Below are 18,344 nucleotides of genomic sequence, written 5' to 3'. Positions count from 1 at the left end.
AACATATAGTACAACAATGGAGTAAATGTTCCGACTCCAGTCCAGTATGAACATTTCTGTAGAGTAGTACCTCTCTGTTTGTGTATTCTGAAATGGGTTTCTAATCTACAGAATATTCTGAAGTTGAAAAGTCTTCATTTTTGCTTTTTTAATATCACACATTTCACAGACATTCTTGCAGAGGCGCGTGTAGGTTACAGATATTTAGCTACTGAATCAGTGTGCTGATTGCCTGTGTGATCTTACCCTTGATGCCCGGCCAGCTCTTTTTAATCTTTAGCTTCGGCACATCGAATCTCACATACGTGTTGGTTCCGGTGTAGTCGGTCTCTGTGCTGACGTCTTCAGTGGAAGAGGCAACCACTGCACCATTTCCCTTAAATAAAAGAGATGACATCAGACCAGAACAGATTTTACAGTTCTAGTGTTGACTTATCAGCCTGTAAAAACAAGACCCCAGCATACACTACTGACTTTCATTAAGTGTCCACTCTCAAACCTGGAACTGTGTACTAACACTGCGTACAAATACATTTTTCAACATTTACTCTGAATGAACACATTATTACACATATTAAAGAACAATACATTTTTTTTGTACATTTTATGCAGTTTTCTTTAATGTGGGGGTCTGACATGCTTTGTTTGGATACATAGTTCTTTTTTAAACAAGACATTTTCTTATTTAGTTTTGATAAAAATGTTAAGCGTTTTAAATGTGTCCAAATATTCTCCACTGTGTAGTTCTGGGATAACACCGCCCCTTTAAGAAAGTAACTTTTTACATCAGTGATATCCCAACCTGTACATAACAGGATAGATGCATGGAAACTGAAAATAAAATGATTAAGCTGGGAAATATGGCGAATATTTCTGTGTAGTCTGAAATCTTATAAATATTACAAATAGTAAAAAAAATAAAACTCTCTTTAATAACCCTCAATTTTCAATCTCTCCACACACACACAAAGACTGCACTAAAAAAACACCCATCACACACAAACACACACACACATACAGATCGAAATGTCTATATCCCTATTAGCAATATTTGCTGCTTTACTCCATAAAAACTATAAACTCTCTACCTCAGTTACAGCTGTGATCATGTAGTTCTATATATTACAGTATGTTACATATCCCTGCACCCTATCCTAACCATGCACATTTTATTTGTACAGTACTGGTACTGCACTGTCCTGTCTGTTATATTATCTTGCCTCCTATATTTAATATATTTATTGTAGTGTTATAGTTTTATCGTATTGTTGTTCGATGTTTCACCATGGTTCCAGAGGAATGTAATGTGGTTACACTGTGTACCTGCACTCAGATATAACGACAATAAAAGCCTCCTGACTTGACTCTTGACTGAATTTTGTGAGAGTTATGCAATACCAAAAGACACAGCATTCTGATGATGACCTGTTGATGATTATTTGACATATATTATTTGATACCTTGGTCCTTTTTGTCCGTAAAGTGTTTGTTATGTTTACTTATCTATATTTTTGTTCTAGAAATGTACTATACAAATAAAGATCACTTACACACATGCTTACGTAATCTTTATGGAGATAGGGAAAAATCAGACAGCTAGGCAGAAACGTGGAGGCGGGGCGGTTATCTTCAGGGAGACACTAATTCTGCGCTTGTTAGAGACGGTATGATTAGAATGTATGAAGTGAGAATGGAAAAATATGTGGAAACCAGTGGCAGCACCAATCAGGTCTGCGTAACCTTGTTAGAGCCGGTACTGGATCCAGCCCTTATGAATCTTCCTCTGATGTGCTGCCGGTTCTGCGGGGGCTACGTAAAGGGGGCCATTACTTGATTAAGTGCCTGACTGAGCCAGTAAAACCACTCTCCTTAATTTGTTGAGATTAAAAAAAGAGCCCTTAGGTCCCAGAGCAGCGCAGACCGGGAGCACCCCGCATAATAATTCAAGAGTCTGGAGGAGTGGCGAGAGACAGAGTATTCACAAAGGAAAAAGATCCACTGGAGAACCAAAAATAAGACTACGTAGAGAAGCCATAATCTCTGATACACTTATTACAGCTGCTCATCTTCTTAGCCAGTCACGCTGCAGATGATGAGAGTCTTGGCGTCTGTCCAAGCTGACTGCCTCCAGAAAGGATGGCATCTTTTATTTGCTCAGACTGAGCAGATTTCACTAGACACCCTATTTATCCCAGAGCTGATTTAGATCTCCAGCCTCTCCTCACTGAGCCTGTTATATTAACCAATTCAAATCGTTCCAGTAAACACAAAAAAAAGGGTGAAAGTATTTGGAATGAGGTAACAGCGCTTAGTATTCCATCCATCACCCGGAGGAAAAACACCGTAATGCAGAAGTGCCAGCGTAAATTAAACCAACAGCCTTCAGCAGTAAATCAGGAGGCTCCTTCAGCTTCTCTCTGAGCTACAGAGCACATTCAGCTGGATCAGGCCAATGATGCTGCACCAACACTGACAGATCATTTTCAAGGACAAGACACAAGTCCGAAGGTGTGTTCCCATCAGGGTCTGTCTGAAGATAATCTGAGACATTGTATCCACATAATACTATCACACAGTGGCCTGTTATTGATTCCCAACCCCAAAGTAATTTCTGAACCATGAGTAAACAGCTGAAGAAAAGGTTAAACAAAGGGTTGCTTTATGTGTGAAACTGTTAAATATATCAATTTATACTGAGATTTGTGACTGTTTATTTAAAAGTTTTAAAAAAGTGTCTAGCTAAAAACGCTTAAGAAAAGTTCTATTTACTGTATTTTCTAGTCTATTTACCAACACTATTTAGACAAAAGTATTGGAACTCCTGCTCATTCATTCATTATTCTGCTTTTGTTGGAGTAACTGTCTCTAAACAAGGTAAGGCTTTCAATGAACGTCTGTCTTCTGGTCTATTTTCATACATAAGGCGCACTGAATTACAAGGTGCATTTTATGTGCCACTAGTAAGGAACACAGGTGTCAACATGTTTCCCTTCTAATTCAGCAGGTCTCGCTGCTGGAGGCGCCTAAATAAACAAAACTTCACTGAAATTTCTTTATAACGCTGTACTTTAGTGGAGTGGCTTTACTGCTCCTTAATACCTGACTGGTAGAACTTATACACAAGGTGCACCAAATTACACGTTGGACTGCAGATTAAAGGACTTTAGGTGCACCTTATAGTGCGAAAAATACGGTATATGATCTTAGATTTAAAAATAGAAAGAAAAACTTACAAATCTTACTTCCTCTGTAATGACATCATGGTGGACCTGGTACTGGTTGCCATGGTGAGGGTGGTCTTTGGGGTAGGACAGCCCCTGACGGGCCAGGCTGGTGTAATAGCGCACAAATCGCGTCCGGCGCACCAGCAGGTGCAGAATGAAGCACATCATCTCCATTCCAATAGAGATGAGGAAGAAGATGATGGTGTTCTTCTTCTCATCTTTGATCAGCAGCTTGGTGAAGATTCGGCTGAGAGAAATGATGACGCCCGCCGTGCCTTACAGAGGAGATAAGCATTGTCAACACACACACACTTAAGGCTTTAACGTTTATACTATATGATATACAGTAGACTTTAAATGGTCTTAGCTGGATCCTTGTACTTTCTCCAGTCATCACTCCTTGCGTGTACCGCTTCGGGAGCATCCCCATGTACCCATAAAAACTGGACTGCTGCACTGTAGACAGTACCAAAGAAATATCAGGTAAATCATCACACCGGAGGGATAATGGCACTGCATGAACATCAAACATACACCTCACGCTAAAGCTGCAGGTATGGAGGAAGGCTGTTGACACATGCTGCACCCCATCTAAAGCTTAAGAAGAGCATGAATCAATACCTGTGCATCCAAATGCCACAACACCCACGGATATCAGGTTGAGGGCGTACGCCTGGTTTGTGGTGAATTTCTCCAGCCACACATCAAAGATGCTGACAAAAAGCAGCGGGCCAAGAGCAAAGAGATAACCTGCAAGAAGTGACATTTACTTCAATCAGGCAGGATTCCCTCACAGTAGAGGAGAGAGAGAGAGAGAGAGAGAGAATGATGGAGTGTGAGAGAAAGAGAGAGAAAATGATGGAGCAAGAGAGAGAGAGAGAGAGTCAGAGTGAGAGTGGTATGTGGTACATTCAACAAAAGACATGCACTCTATTCTCCCCTGTGAAAAATCAAACCTGATATAATTGAAAAAATAATTTAATAAAGCTGCAAGCAGCAATTAAGGGTCCAAGCACATTAGACCCAATGAGGTCTAAAGAGACCAGCATGTGTTATAATTCTGTAGCTTCCCCTGTATTGCAATCTGTGTCATTGCATTTAGATTTGAAAACTTGTCAGACACACTATACAGTTATGACATGTATTCTTATAGTTTCTGTTTGTGTTTATATATGACGTACATTTTCTAAATGACATATTTTAGCAATGTAGAGGGTCAATATTGGTAGAAAACTTTATTCTATCAATCGATTTATGTTTGTTAATGTCTGTTTATACACTGGAATAGTGAAATCCTCCTAAATGCTTCTTATATATTGATTTTTCTCTTTTTGAGATTGTTAGAAAGTAACATTCTAAGAATAATTTTTTAAGCTAATTAGTCAATTAAAAGTGTCTTAATGAACTTAATTTAGAAAAAAGAACATTAAAATGCAGTGATCAAGCTTAAAACATGCAAAAAATATCGGCCAATAGAATAAGGTACTTTCAGTAGGTTAGATTACTTAAGACAATGAGGAACTGGTTAGAAATACGTCAGGTATTCTAATAAAACTCTGACAACAATGTAGAATGAGAAATGTCAGATTTTAAACTAGATTTAAGAGGATTTAACTTGCGAAGACTATTTTTTTTTTTTGGAGTGTATGACCTAAGATAACTGACTTCTGTTCATTCAGTCTATTCTGTAACAATATTTAATAAGTAGGTATTTGTGCACCACAGAGGCTCCTGATGGCTAATCTGCCTAAAACTTGTGAAAAAATGTGAAAAGATGTTTGTGCTGCTATGACCTAAGTTTCTCAATTTCTGTCCATTTAGATTTGAAAACATGAAGCCTCTGATTGTATACAAATTAGGTAATGAGCTTCCTGGTGCCAGGCCTGTGAAGACATGCAATAAGTACACTGTATACCACAGAGCCTTCTAATGGCCAATCTGGCTGAAGCATGGCAATCAACATTAAACTGTCATTATATATCTGTACATTTTTATGAGGTTTTCTCACTTCTGTGTGTTTATTGAAAAGCAAAAAGTTGGTCTTTGTCCTTTTTTAGAGTCTCCCAGCGGTCAAGATGACTTAAACTTGGCACTTGTATGTCTGCACTTGTGCTTCTTTACTTTTGTCTATTCAGCTTTGAAAATGCAAAGTCAGTGATTATATGAAAAACAATGCACTGTAGAGCCTGCCGATGGCCATGCTGACTGAGCATAAAATGGTAAATATACACTTTTCTCCTGCGCTGTAAGCTCAGTGAAGGAGGTCTGAGACATACTTGGTCGGAAAAAAGTGGGCGTGTCTACCAATGACTTGACTTATCCATGGTCTCTACTGCGCAGAGCCTGGTTGCAAATTTGTCAACATGGCAGACAATTCTTGCTTCACTTCAGAAGAACATAAGGGAAATAGAACCACGGCATCTATGTTTTTTTATCTACGGTCTTTGAGATGTTGGGCTAAACTCAGTTGTGGTAAACACTGTGTAATCAGTTGCCCACAAAAATAAAGTTGACCTGAATTACACTGCAGTGCACCAGTGAATCTTCCTTAAGAGAGAGAAAGAGACAGACACAGATATAGATGAAAGATGAAGAGAAAAATAAATCCCAGAGAGTCTGGCAGTTACGTAAAAAAAAGCTAGTATTCAATATAGTTCACAAACTACATCAAAACCTGTTGTCTCAGAAAAATACGCTTTGAATTAAACTCGTTGAAAATGTTCTCAATCAAAACAAACAAGTAGGTGTAAATCAATGGGGCGCACACAGCAAGTGATCCAGCGCTGCAGAGGCGTGTGTTTTGGCCTCAGACTGAATCGGAGATGTGCCCTGTGTCTCTGGAGGGAACGGTTTTTGATGCAGTTATGTTTTCAGCTTCAGGGAATGCAAAAGAAGTCATTAAAACACAGCCTGATTATTTTTGGAGGCTTGCTGCTCTTTGTCCTCCCTCTCTTTTTACTCCTGCCAGCACTGGGTGTGCTTATATGTTTGTCCTTCACACAAATGGTTTTAATAACACTGCTGATACGGAAACTGCATTTAATGTGTGTGTGTGTGTGTGTGTGTGTGTGTGTGTGTGTGTGTGTGTGTGTGTGTGTAAATACACGTTCTCAGTAAATACACAGAGAATAGTGTGAATAGTGGTTTATAAATGAACTAATGTAGGTCTGTACTTTTATATATTTTTTCATAATAGTGCTGTGACTATGTCAGAAAGTACATATCTCTACAAGTATATAGCAATATGGTATTAGCTTCCATTACCTGTTTTAAGCTTCATTAGTCAATTAGTTAAGTTTCTCTACAATTAACCATCTCATTTCAAGCTCTACGATGTCAATTTCACTTATAAAAAGTCCTGACATTATCCAGAGCTGCCTTTTCATCAATGCAACATATAATTACCAATTTTCTAGGTCAGAATCATTACCCCTACAACAAAATGTGGAAGATGTGGAGTCAAGGCAGAACCTTTAATGAATTCTCTAGAAAATTATCAGCTCTATTCACATATAGGCTGGACTTGGACATTACCCAGACTTTGTACTGGGGGGGCTGGCAGAGTAAAGTCCAGGCAATGTCTGATACAAACATTAGCATTCCCACATACAGCTCCTCTGGGTAATGTCTGAAAGAGTCTTAAATGACTCTGTTTTCACATATAAAGTCCAGATAATGTCATTACACTACCCGGACTTTAAGTAAAACTGATATGACTGTTTGCATTTACATATACGGCTCTTACATACAGTTGTGGTCAAAAGTTTACATACACTTGTAAAAAAACATAATGTTATGGCTGTCTTGAGTTTTCAATAAGTTCTACAACTCTTATTTTTCTGTGATAGAGTGATCGGAACACATACATGTTTGTCACAAAAAACAGTCATAAAATTTGGTTCTTTCATAAATTTATTATGGGTCTGCTGAAAATGTCACCAAATCTGCTGGGTCAAAAATATACATACAGCAACATTAGTATTTGGTTACATGTCCCTTGGCCATTTTCACGGCAACTAGGCGCTTTTGGTAGCCATCCACAAGCTCCTGGCAAGCTTCAGGTCGAATGTTTGACCACTCTTCTTGACAGAATTGGTGCAGTTCAGCTAAATGTGATGGTTTTCTTGCATGAACCCGTTTCTTTAGCACTGTCCACATGTTCTCAATGGGATTTAAGTCAGGACTTTGGGAAGGCCATTCTAAAACCTTAATTCTAGCCTGGTTTAGCCATTCCTTTACCACTTTTGATGTGTGTTTTGGGTCATTGTCTTGTTGGAACACCCAACTGCGCCCAAGACCCAACCTTCGGGCTGATGGTTTTAAGTTTTCCTGCAGAATTTGGAGGTAATCCTCCTTCTTCATTATCCCATTTACTTTCTGCAAAGAACCAGTTCCACTGGCAGCAAAACATCCCCAGAGCATAATACTACCACCACCATGCTTGACAGTAGGCATGGTGTTCCTGGGATTAAAGGCCTCACCTTTTCTCCTCCAAACATATTGCTGGGTGTTGTGGCCAAACAGCTCAATTTTTGTTTCGTCTGACCAGAGAACTTTCCTCCAGAAGGTTTTATCTTTGTCCATGTGATCAGCAGCAAACTTCAGCCGAGTCTTAAGGTGCCTTTTCTGGAGCAAGGGCTTCTTTCTTGCACGGCAGCCTCTCAGTCCATGGCGATGTAAAACACGCTTGACTGTGGAGACTGACACCTGTGTTCCATCAGCTTCCAAATCCTTGCAGACCTGCTTCTTGGTGATTCTTGGTTGACTCTTGACCATCCTGACCAATCTCCTCTCGGCAGCATGTGATAGCTTGCGTTTTCTTCCTGATCGTGGCAGTGACACAACTGTTCCATGCACTTTATACTTGCGTATAATTGTCTGCACAGTTGCTCTTGGGACCTGTAGCTGCTTTGAAATGGCTCCAAGTGACTTCCCTGACTTGTTCAAGTCAATAATTCGCTTTTTCAGATCCACACTGAGTTCCTTTGACTTTCCCATTGTAGCTTTTGTAGCTGAGTCTAATCACTGGGTCAAATGAGCCCTATTTAAATGGGCTCATGAGAAGTCAACAGCTGTAGTCAATCAGAATCACTTACAAGAAGTGAAGAGGCCATGACATGAAGCTAATTTGATTGACACAACTCGCTACATCACCAAAATTGACAAATTTTGTTGCTGTATGTATATTTTTGACCCAGCAGATTTGGTGACATTTTCAGCAGACCCATAATAAATTTTTGAAAGAACCAAATTTTATGACTGTTTTTTGTGACAAACATGTATGTGTTCCGATCACTCTATCACAGAAAAATAAGAGTTGTAGAACTTATTGAAAACTCAAGACAGCCATAACATTATGTTTTTTTACAAGTGTATGTAAACTTTTGACCACAACTGTATACTGGAAATGTCTGGAGAGATGCAAGGTTTCTGTGCATGTGTAAAAGGAACTAATTCCTAAATATCATATCCTTGATCTGTTCCCTGTCGTTTTCCTTCTTTACTCTTATTGCTCTGTGTTTGTTTATCTTTCCTCCTCTGTGCCTGTGTCATTCCCCACGTGGTCCTGAGTGTTCCTCCTGTGTCTCCGCCTTAATTTCATATGTGTTCAGTTGTAGCTCCGCCCCCTCGTTACCTTTGCTCAAGTGTTCCTGTTCCTGTTGCCTTTCCCGCCTTGTGTGTGTTTTTATAGTCCTGTGTTTTCTGTTTCCTTTTTTTGATTCTTGTCTGTTTTACGTCTGTTAAGTTTGAGGTTTGTTTTGGTTTTCAGTCATTGTGTATGCTGTAGTTCTCATAAATAACATGTCTGTTTATTTGCCTTGTTATGTGTTTATTTTGGTATATTTCTGTTGAATACATTTATAAACTCGCATTTGCGTCCGCTCTCCACATCCTCTCCCTGCTACAACCTGACATCAAAATATATAGAATATTTGAGGAATCTGCTGAAAATCTGGTGCCTCTTCTTGCGATAACAGAACTCAGCTCCATAGGTGGATGCAACTCTGTTTTATGTCTGTTTAAATGGATTGTATCTCTGTTTCTACTTGCAATCTTTCCAGCACTGCTTCAGAAGCACTGTGTGGATGTCTGGCCTGCAGTACTGATGACGGATGCGGCTGAGCTGAGCGAGCTGAAAGCCCCTCCTCCCTCCAGCCTGAGGGCTAGCCATGCACTCTCTCAGGTCAATCAACTGCCTCCTCTTCCAATCCCTTTGTGTGTGTGTGTGTATGTGTGTGTGTGTGTGTCTGTGTGTGTGTGTGTCCGAGTAAACAGACTCACCCACGGTGATCCTGGTGTGCAGGCTGAGCATCTCCACCAGCACATTGTTCAGCACTACCGCAACCAGAGCCACCAGAATGTATGTCAGGCTCATGTCGAACACAATGGACGTTCCTGACAAGACACAAAAGCCACAAAGACATGACCTCAAATCCCATCTCCCATCATCTTTCTTATCAGAGCTCTGTTTTTACCAGGAACAATAGAGGCAGACTGACAAAGCAATCTAATGAGATTTAAAGAAAGCCTGGCACATCATGCTTGGACTCAGGTTGACATTTACACTATATGACCAAAACTTTTCAAACACCCCTTCTAATGTATGAATTCAGCTACTTTACATTGTACCCATAGGTGACAGTAGCCATGTTCACATGGAGCCTGATTATCTGCTAAAAAATTGGAATAGAATATATAGATACATATACAGTATATACACACCTAATTTGGAATAGACTGTCCAACTAAATAGCTAGTAGTAGAGTCTGGCTGTGGTGTGTGTTTAAGTGTATTTTATGGCAACATATAGACATGCTACTGGCCAGAGCTAATCCAAAAAAATCTGCAACCCACGCAAACCCCATACTAATAACTCACACGTTATAAATTTCCCTATTTTCAGAACACAAGGGATGTATTTCAGTTTGGAGCAAACTGTTATCTTTCGTAAGCCTACTGGAGATTTTAAAATAACATAAATTGCATTGTTATAATGAAGTTACTAAAGATTAGTCTATGTAAAATGCCAGGTACCCCTACCTACTACCAATACATTAATATTAACCTTTATTTTGTGGTGCTTGTATTTGTGTGCTTTTCAGACTAGATAAAAATATGTTAAAACTGTAAATAAATGTACATTTTGTAAGTTGCACAACTGTCTGTTTAAAATAACTTGACCAAAGAAAACCCAAATTCTTGCTTCTTTTTTTCTACCCAACATATTGAAATTGTATCTAACTGTAGGGTTTATACTGTTGTACTGTGTGAACTAAACACACAATTTTATGTACTGTTATCATCACACCTGGTGCTAAAGGCACTCCTGTCTCTTCCAAACTCAGCTTAACCTGTGATCTCCAGCTTTCAGACTACGATACCCAGAATGCATGACACACTGACATCACTTCCTCACATGATGACACTGCAAGGCACTACAAGAAAGCTTGTCAATGGAATATTGATTACACCTGTTCACCCCCTATATATACACCTGCACCTCTCTGAGTATTAATGGTTCAGCACTTTACAAAGCATTACTCCCTGCCTGTGTTTACTTTCATGTTACGACCTTGTATTTGTATTATCAAGCCTGATTTTAGATATTAGATAGATATAGCCTGGCTGTGTTTGACAAATAGACCCATTCTCGTTTATGGTATGTTTACTTCCTCTTGGTGATGTTTAACAGTGTTGACCCTGCTCGTTATGTCTACTCTCTGTGCCTCAACTTTTATTTAATAAAGTTCTTAAAATGCATGAGTCCTGTCGAGCCATGACAGTTATACTCCTAAAACCTATTGGGATTATGTTCAATCTAATGCTAGGCATAGGCTAGATTTGTATAAAGCCCCCATAACTGAGATGTAGAGCAGTGGAACTATGTTCTTTATAATGATGGAGCTCTGTCTAATACTTTTGGGATGAGTTGGGGAGTTGGAGTTAAAGCTGATCTCTGATCTCACTAAGTCTATCTAACTTGCACTTATAGCTGAATGCCAAATCCTCACAGCAATGCTCCAAATCTAGTAAAAATCCTTCTTTCCAGGTAGAGAAACGTAGAGAAAAGTAATGCAACAAAAGCAGCAAAACAAGTTTTTAATAACCTTGACTTAAGAACAAACAATAAATAAGCAGGTATCGCAACACTTTAGTCCATATAATGTATGCGCAATTCAAGTCTGCTTCAAAGAAAAGCCTCACCTTCAAATTTATGATGCAAGTAGTCCACATCTGTGATGAAGCTATTGTAAGGCAACAGGAAGCCGACTCCAGCCAGCAGCATAGCGAAATAGATTCCATGGTAGCGATCGTCCGGGACAGGCTCCTCAAAAACTGCACACAAACAGCACAGATTGATTTATGCACCGGCGGAATATCCATCAACATATCCATCAACATGCATAAGCTGCTTTATTCTGTCAAATTATATGAATCAGTTCTTTTGAAATGTGATGTATACTAATACTCTGCCACCCAGTGTGAGCCTTGTCGCTTTGTCACTTTAAAGGCATGCAGTTTCACATGCATATGTATGAGCATTGTTGATATTCTGCTCTATCTCTGTCTCTCTCTTATGCTGTTGTGAGAGTCATAAGAGGGCAGGAAGGATCTGAATTGTTAGACCGGCAACCCACTGCTGTTTCTAGCTTATGCCTGTCAAAAGCATATCCTATCTTTTTACATTTTGTACTTGCTAAAATTTGCATTGCAGGACAATAAAACAATTGAAATGAAAAATAGTCAGGTTAAATGAATGTACTTTAAAGCTCAGTTATGTTTATTTTTTATTTATTTTGTAAAATGCTTTATTTACAATAGCAATAATATTAAAACAGGCAATATAATATTACTGTGTGTGTTACAGCATTAACCCATCCAAGCCTGAGTTTATTTTTTTGTTTTGTTACCAAGTATTCAGCAACTCCTATAAAGGAGTTAATTGGTTGTTGTTATAAATGCTTCAGTAATAGCTATTTAGTATCAAGGTATAACTGGTTCAGTAAAAACAATAGCCCCAATCATTGTTATAACTCATTCAGTAATGGCTATAAATGATTTAGTAACAAATACAGTATAACGTATTCAGTAACAGCTATAAATGATTTAGTAACGGATACAGTATAACTGATTCAGTAACAGTTATAAATGATTCAGTAATAGCTATAAATTACTGTATTTAGTATCAAGCTATAACTGGTTCAGTAAGAACAATAGCCTCAGTCATTCTTATAACTTATTCAGTAACAGCTATAAATGATTTAGTAACAACTACAGTATAACTGATTCAGTAAGAGCTATACATGATTTAGTAACAACTACAGTATAACTGATTCAGTAACAGCTATAAATGATTTAGTAGCAGATCCAGTATGACTGATTCAGTAACAGTTATAAATGATTCAGTAATGGCTATAAATTACTGTATTTAGTATCAAGCTATAACTGGTTTAGTAAGAACAATAGACCCAGTCATTATTATACCTCATTCAGTAACAGCTATAAATGATTTAGTAGCAGATCCAGTATGAATGATTCAGTAACAGTTATAAATGATTCAGTAGCTACTATTAAAGATTAAATAATGACACAAAATGATTAAATCACTGTTATAATGATATAATTATAAATTATACTTTAATTGCTACAAATGATTTAGTAACAGGTTTACATGGTTCAGTAACAGCTAAACACGATCCAGCAACTGCTATAAAGGATTCAATAAACAATAAATGATTTTGTAGTAAATACAAATGATTAGTATTGACTATAAATAATTCAGTAATTTAAGTTACAATTTAAAGCATTAAATAATGATTAAGAATGATTTAGTAACTGCTACAAAAGATTTAATAACACCCATAACTGATTCAGTAACTGCTATAACTGATTCAGTATCCCCTGCTAATAATCCAGTATCCACTATAAAAGATTTAGTAAGTACTATAAATGATGCAGTAACTGCTATAAATGATTCACTAACTGCTATATCTGAGGCTGAGGAACAGAAGTCTGGATCCAGATACAGGCCTTTAGGCTCAGCACATGTTCTTAAGTTGTTTAAATGTAAAAGTAAAGATCCATGTAAACATTATGAAAGGCATAGCAGTCAGAGATAAAACAAAACACATCAAGGCAATCCTGTCTCTGAGATTAGAGAGTATTCTCTGCTTTCTTATCCCAAAGATTGAATTAACAAGGCCTTCCAGGCAGCATTAGTGTCCTATCTAAACTAACATGATTAGCTGCTGCTACTACACGGCAGGTGATATAACCTTCTCTTCAGTATAACCTCAGGCGTGAAACATGCAGCTTGTATCCGAAGCTCTAACGCAATTTGTCCAATTTGTCCCGATTGTGTATGAATCTGCGGGCGGTGCAGCAATTATGTAAGGGAGAGTCTCACCAGGCTCAGAGAGAGCCAGCACGCCTTTGTCTGGGATTTCTTTGCCTTGGCAGTCCTCTTCCTCGAGCTGATAGCTCTCAAAGCTGAAGCTCATCACCACGTTGCCCTCTGGGGTCTGGGCCGGGGTGGCCTGCTTGCGCCTCTCCACTCCTTTAGAGCCCATCGTTTGGCCCTCAGGCTGGCTGAGCGCTCTCACTTACTTAGGCCTGGGTAGTGCTGGCAGTGCAAGTGTGGTCAGCTCTGTGTAAACGTAGAGAGATACAATCCGTATATTAATGTCATAGTTCATACAGAATAATTCATTTAATAATGCTTAATATTTAATTTCTTAACCATGCATCATATGAAGTATTAATCCACAGTCTTTTTAATTAATTTAGCAGTTATTCTACATTTCTGTATGATTTAATCATAAAACAGAATCAGACAGCATGATCTGTGAAATGTGAGATGTGCCGTTCATGAGAAATTCACACAGTCAGAATATTTCACAGTGGTGATGAGAGAAACCAAACCAATAAAGCATTTATTGCCACCAAATGCAAACCAATGAAGAATTATCACTGGAGATTAGGCCTGTCATGCAAAACAGTGTTTTTGGATATTATGTTCCAAAAATAATGTCCAGAATAATAATGCATTTACACATTACTTTTAAAGAGCAGTGACCTGCTTAAGTATCCTAAAATAGCCTAAATAAGCCTTATGTTATCAACGTATTGTACAATACATTTATGGCCATGTCCTACATTTATGTTGACCTCAATATTGTCTATTTTTCATTCCATAAATATGTGTAATTATTAAAAGTATACTGCTCTGTTAACTGCATATCAATACTACTAGTTTTATTAGTTGCATTAGTAATAGTAGTAGTAAAAGTATTTTAGTGGCTTAATGAAGAATTTGTCTTTATGACAATAATATAAATTACCACATTTATTTCTGGAACAATATATATTTTTGCAAACAATTTAACATGAAAGGCCTACGCATACATAAAATAAAACTGAAGACTTTAAACGGTCCTAGCCTCTTCCTTATTTGCAGTTGGTTCTGTCTTAGTCTTTGGGTGAAGTGGGCTTGGATAAGAATTTAACAATAAGGCTGGACAATAATTCAATATCAGTACACAATATATTACATTAGATTTTTTTAAATAATGGTCATGTGATTTTTAAATGCACTTTTATTATTTTAGTAATAAATTATTTACAGCATCTGTCACTTTTGACCGACATTTATTACAGGACACATTACATAATTTGGCACATTAATTTTAAGATGTTTGTACAGACATCTGCTGTAGATGTTCTTAGATTTTTTGTCTCGCTTTATTATTGGTTAGTATTAGTATTGTATCAATCAAAATTAGAAAATATATTTTTATAAAAATATTAGCCATATTGTCCAGGCTTTGGTGACAATATGTCTTTATTTTATTTATTTGCTTAGCTAACAATTTATTGTTTTTATTATTCACTAATGTATTTTGGATCATCCTAAATAATTACTTTTTTGTGTAATGATTTGTATTAATTATCTAAATCTGTTCTCTGTTTTGACTCAGACTCAGCTTTGGTTGTCTTGACTACAGCACTAGGCGAAGTACCAGCTCATTCAGGTTAATAGGCTCTCCTTGCTAAGTAAACACAATGGACAGTATTGAGGTCAGCAACAATTATTGAGGTTATGTCCATATATAGCATAATAAGTCGATAACATAATTATTGAGACAGGTCTACTGGGGATGATTAGGAATGTGGTACCTGAATAATGCTGGTTATATAACTGCTGGCAATTTATTACTATAAAATGATCACTGTTTCAATTTTAAATATTAAATTACGCAAGTATGAGTGTAGAATCTCTGGTAGGTTGAAGCCTTGACCCTATCTCCACCACTGTGAATATACCTGAGATGTTAAGTTTCTCAGAATTCAGCTCGCTTTCAGAAATTGATTAATGCAGAAATCTAATAGAGCACATACATACAACACGACAAATGGTTATAATGAGTTTCTGGAAATGTAGAGTAATACAGCAACATTTTACTCTGGTACACTCATGTTATCTGGTACATATCCAGAGAAAGCTTTATAGTTTAAAAAAATCCATCCCTTACCAGCTTGTCCTGGAAACTAAGCTTGTTTTTGGTGATACGTAACCCATTAGCCATTAGCTCATAAGTCAGCTGGTTGAGCAGCTAAGCTCCTGATGAGTATACAGTAAGTTTGTAGTTGCAACCTGGTTTTACTGGTTGATTAGTTTGGTTATAAGTTGGTTGTTTCTGTGTACCAGCATAGTTATGATGTTTATGAATCTGGTCAAAAAGCTTGGCCAAACTAGTTGACTAGTTTATTAATGATGGTTATGCTGGTTACTCTGCACTGTATGGACAAAAGTACTGGGACACATGAACATTCATTGTTTCTTCTTAATTTAGGGAAATTAAAAAGAGTTTGTGCTGCTCTTGTTTAAGTAACTGTCTCCACTGTGCAGGTAAGTCTTAAACTAGGACTGGGTATCACCACTGATTTCCCGAAATGATTCGATTCCCATTCACAATGTTCAATTTGATTTAATTTACTATTCGATTTGAGAATATATTGATTCATTAAGGGATGTTTTAGCTAGTTTTTCTTTCTGTTTTGCAGGTTTTCTTTGGATATGAAAAGAAGCACTAATTCTATTTATGAAATAAATAAGTAGTTGAGCTTAAACCATTCTAAACGGATGTGCAGGACAGATCTCTTTTTAATTCTTTTATATTTATATTTCTATCTTGCTGTACCTGTTGTAACTTTGGGAAGGAGATGTCAGTATGTCAGAGATTACTAGAGACACGTTATAATAAAGTGGAACCAAGATATTTTAAGACAGGCCTTATTTTTAAATAGATATTCAGCAACAACCTCACCTTGCCCACAACTCATTCAGCATTCAACAAAACACAGCTCCACTGCTCCAAAGCTTAATGCTGGTAGGGCATTATTTGCTCCATAGTGTTCTATTCTATTGGCAGTACTTCTCTACAGGCAGTAGACAAGCTGTGTATGTGTATTTGTATCTGTGTCAGCGATGGGTCCAACTTAAAGCAGTTGTATGCATTCATTAAAAGGGTTCCAAATAACATTTGTCCATATAGAGTATATTGTGGTAAAAACCTGTAAAAGTCAGTGGACACATGATGATAGTATTACTGCAGATGAGTCTAATGACTGTTGGAGGCGGGCGAGATGAAAGCTGGCTGTGATGTGAGATGTGAGTGCTGTCAGAGAGCAATTCAGTGACTGAGCACACCAGCCCGGTAAGAGCAAGTGAAGCCGCGAGCCACTTTCTGCTTAGTTTGTCATGTTATTTTACGTCTCATAGCCCTGCTACAGTGCAGGAGAGGCCATATACGCTTCCTTCTGACCTTCTTTTATTTCTTCTACCATGATCTTCTCTATGTCATTACTCCAGAACTGCCATCCACTGACATCACTTAACTAAGCTCAGTAATACAGAGCCTATTCAGCATAATTATTACTAGGCCTGGGCTGCACACAGTCACATAAAGCACTGCTACCAACCGCAGCAGCTCCAGCAATCAACTCACACAATGTGCACAATCAGGCAATTACAGTAAGTGGGGTTAGTCACAGGCTATTTAAGCTACGAGAGTTGTCATTATTATTGTATATGCTAATCTCTGTTGCTATATCTCTGTTATTAATGGAAATTTCCCCAGCCTGCATGCTAGAGAACAGTGTGGGTTTGAGTTAGATCAAAGAGCAGTTTTAGAAAATTACATTTATACAGTTTTGTATTCTTTCTGAAAAGAACAGAACAGCCAGATGTAAACAGCATGGGGATACATGATTATATTGGAATTATATTGTTATCAATATGGTCAATATTTCAAACTAGAGCTGTACGATATTAGAAAAATTTTACATTGCAAATGTTCTTTTTTCGTCTGTATATATCGCTATATTAAACAATGCAGGGCCCATGACGTCACTAACCCCACCCCCCCCACAGAGTCAGCACAGAGCACTCAATACCCGAAGAAAAACAGCAAATTAACAGCAATCGGCCCTTTAATCAGGCATTTAAATGGCTTTTTAAAAGGTAAATAAAAGCTTTTTCTGTGATTAAAAGCATGAATTTAGTTGTAAATGGAAATATCTGCGCAAAACTGTGCTGTACTGAGGTGCACAGCTTTTAACACGTGCGTTTACAAGCACATGCCCAGCCATGTGGATGGAGGCCGTGTTTTACCTCTTGTTTACTCCTGCCCCCCCTACCCTCACGCTCCCCCTCCTTCTCACACTTCTCAGGCAGCAGGAACCTGTCACTTACACAGACACAGAGACAGCGCTGTGTATCGCTGTGTATCTACTTCTTGTGTCAAGAATTAAACCATTGCAACAAGTGACATCACACATACTGCAAAGTGACTATTGTGTCTAGTCTCTCTATAAGTTAGAAATGTGTATATCTGCTTCAGCACAAAATTCTCACATCGATGAATCCCTAATAAAAAAGAAAGACAGCCCATAAAACCATACATACAGACATTTAATGGATCTTCATTAGACTGAGAGAAAATATAACTAATGTCCTTCAAAAAGTGATTGCAAAGTATAATTAATAGAAATGCAATCTAGTAAACAAGTTAGGACACCCTTCCACACAAACACATTTATTACTACTTAAATTAGAAA

The 18,344-nt window shown here is 37.8% G+C and overlaps 1 protein-coding gene across 2 annotated transcripts in view; it reads right to left on the bottom strand.

The window, feature by feature from the left end:
• The window catches only part of slc29a4a (solute carrier family 29 member 4a), a 28,061-nt gene that overhangs the window by 5,298 nt on the left and 4,419 nt on the right, over positions 1-18,344 (bottom strand). Inside the window, exons 2-8 of one of the 2 annotated variants that reach the window (XM_007247825.4) lie at positions 13,633-13,872; positions 11,430-11,561; positions 9,507-9,620; positions 3,846-3,974; positions 3,606-3,680; positions 3,234-3,499; positions 247-376 (exon numbers count right to left, since the gene is read on the bottom strand). In XM_007247825.4, the coding sequence (XP_007247887.2) occupies positions 247-376; positions 3,234-3,499; positions 3,606-3,680; positions 3,846-3,974; positions 9,507-9,620; positions 11,430-11,561; positions 13,633-13,795 (1,009 nt within the window). In that variant the 5' untranslated portion in view covers positions 13,796-13,872. The remainder of the gene's footprint in view (positions 1-246; positions 377-3,233; positions 3,500-3,605; positions 3,681-3,845; positions 3,975-9,506; positions 9,621-11,429; positions 11,562-13,632; positions 13,873-18,344) is intronic. The other variant, XM_007247826.4, reaches the window with a different exon arrangement.

The sequence above is a fragment of the Astyanax mexicanus genome, chromosome 3 (assembly GCF_023375975.1).
Source record: "Astyanax mexicanus isolate ESR-SI-001 chromosome 3, AstMex3_surface, whole genome shotgun sequence".
NCBI lineage: Eukaryota > Metazoa > Chordata > Actinopteri > Characiformes > Acestrorhamphidae > Astyanax > Astyanax mexicanus.
The sequence above is the reverse complement of the archived record's forward strand: the minus strand, read 5'-3'. Positions and strand labels throughout refer to the sequence as shown.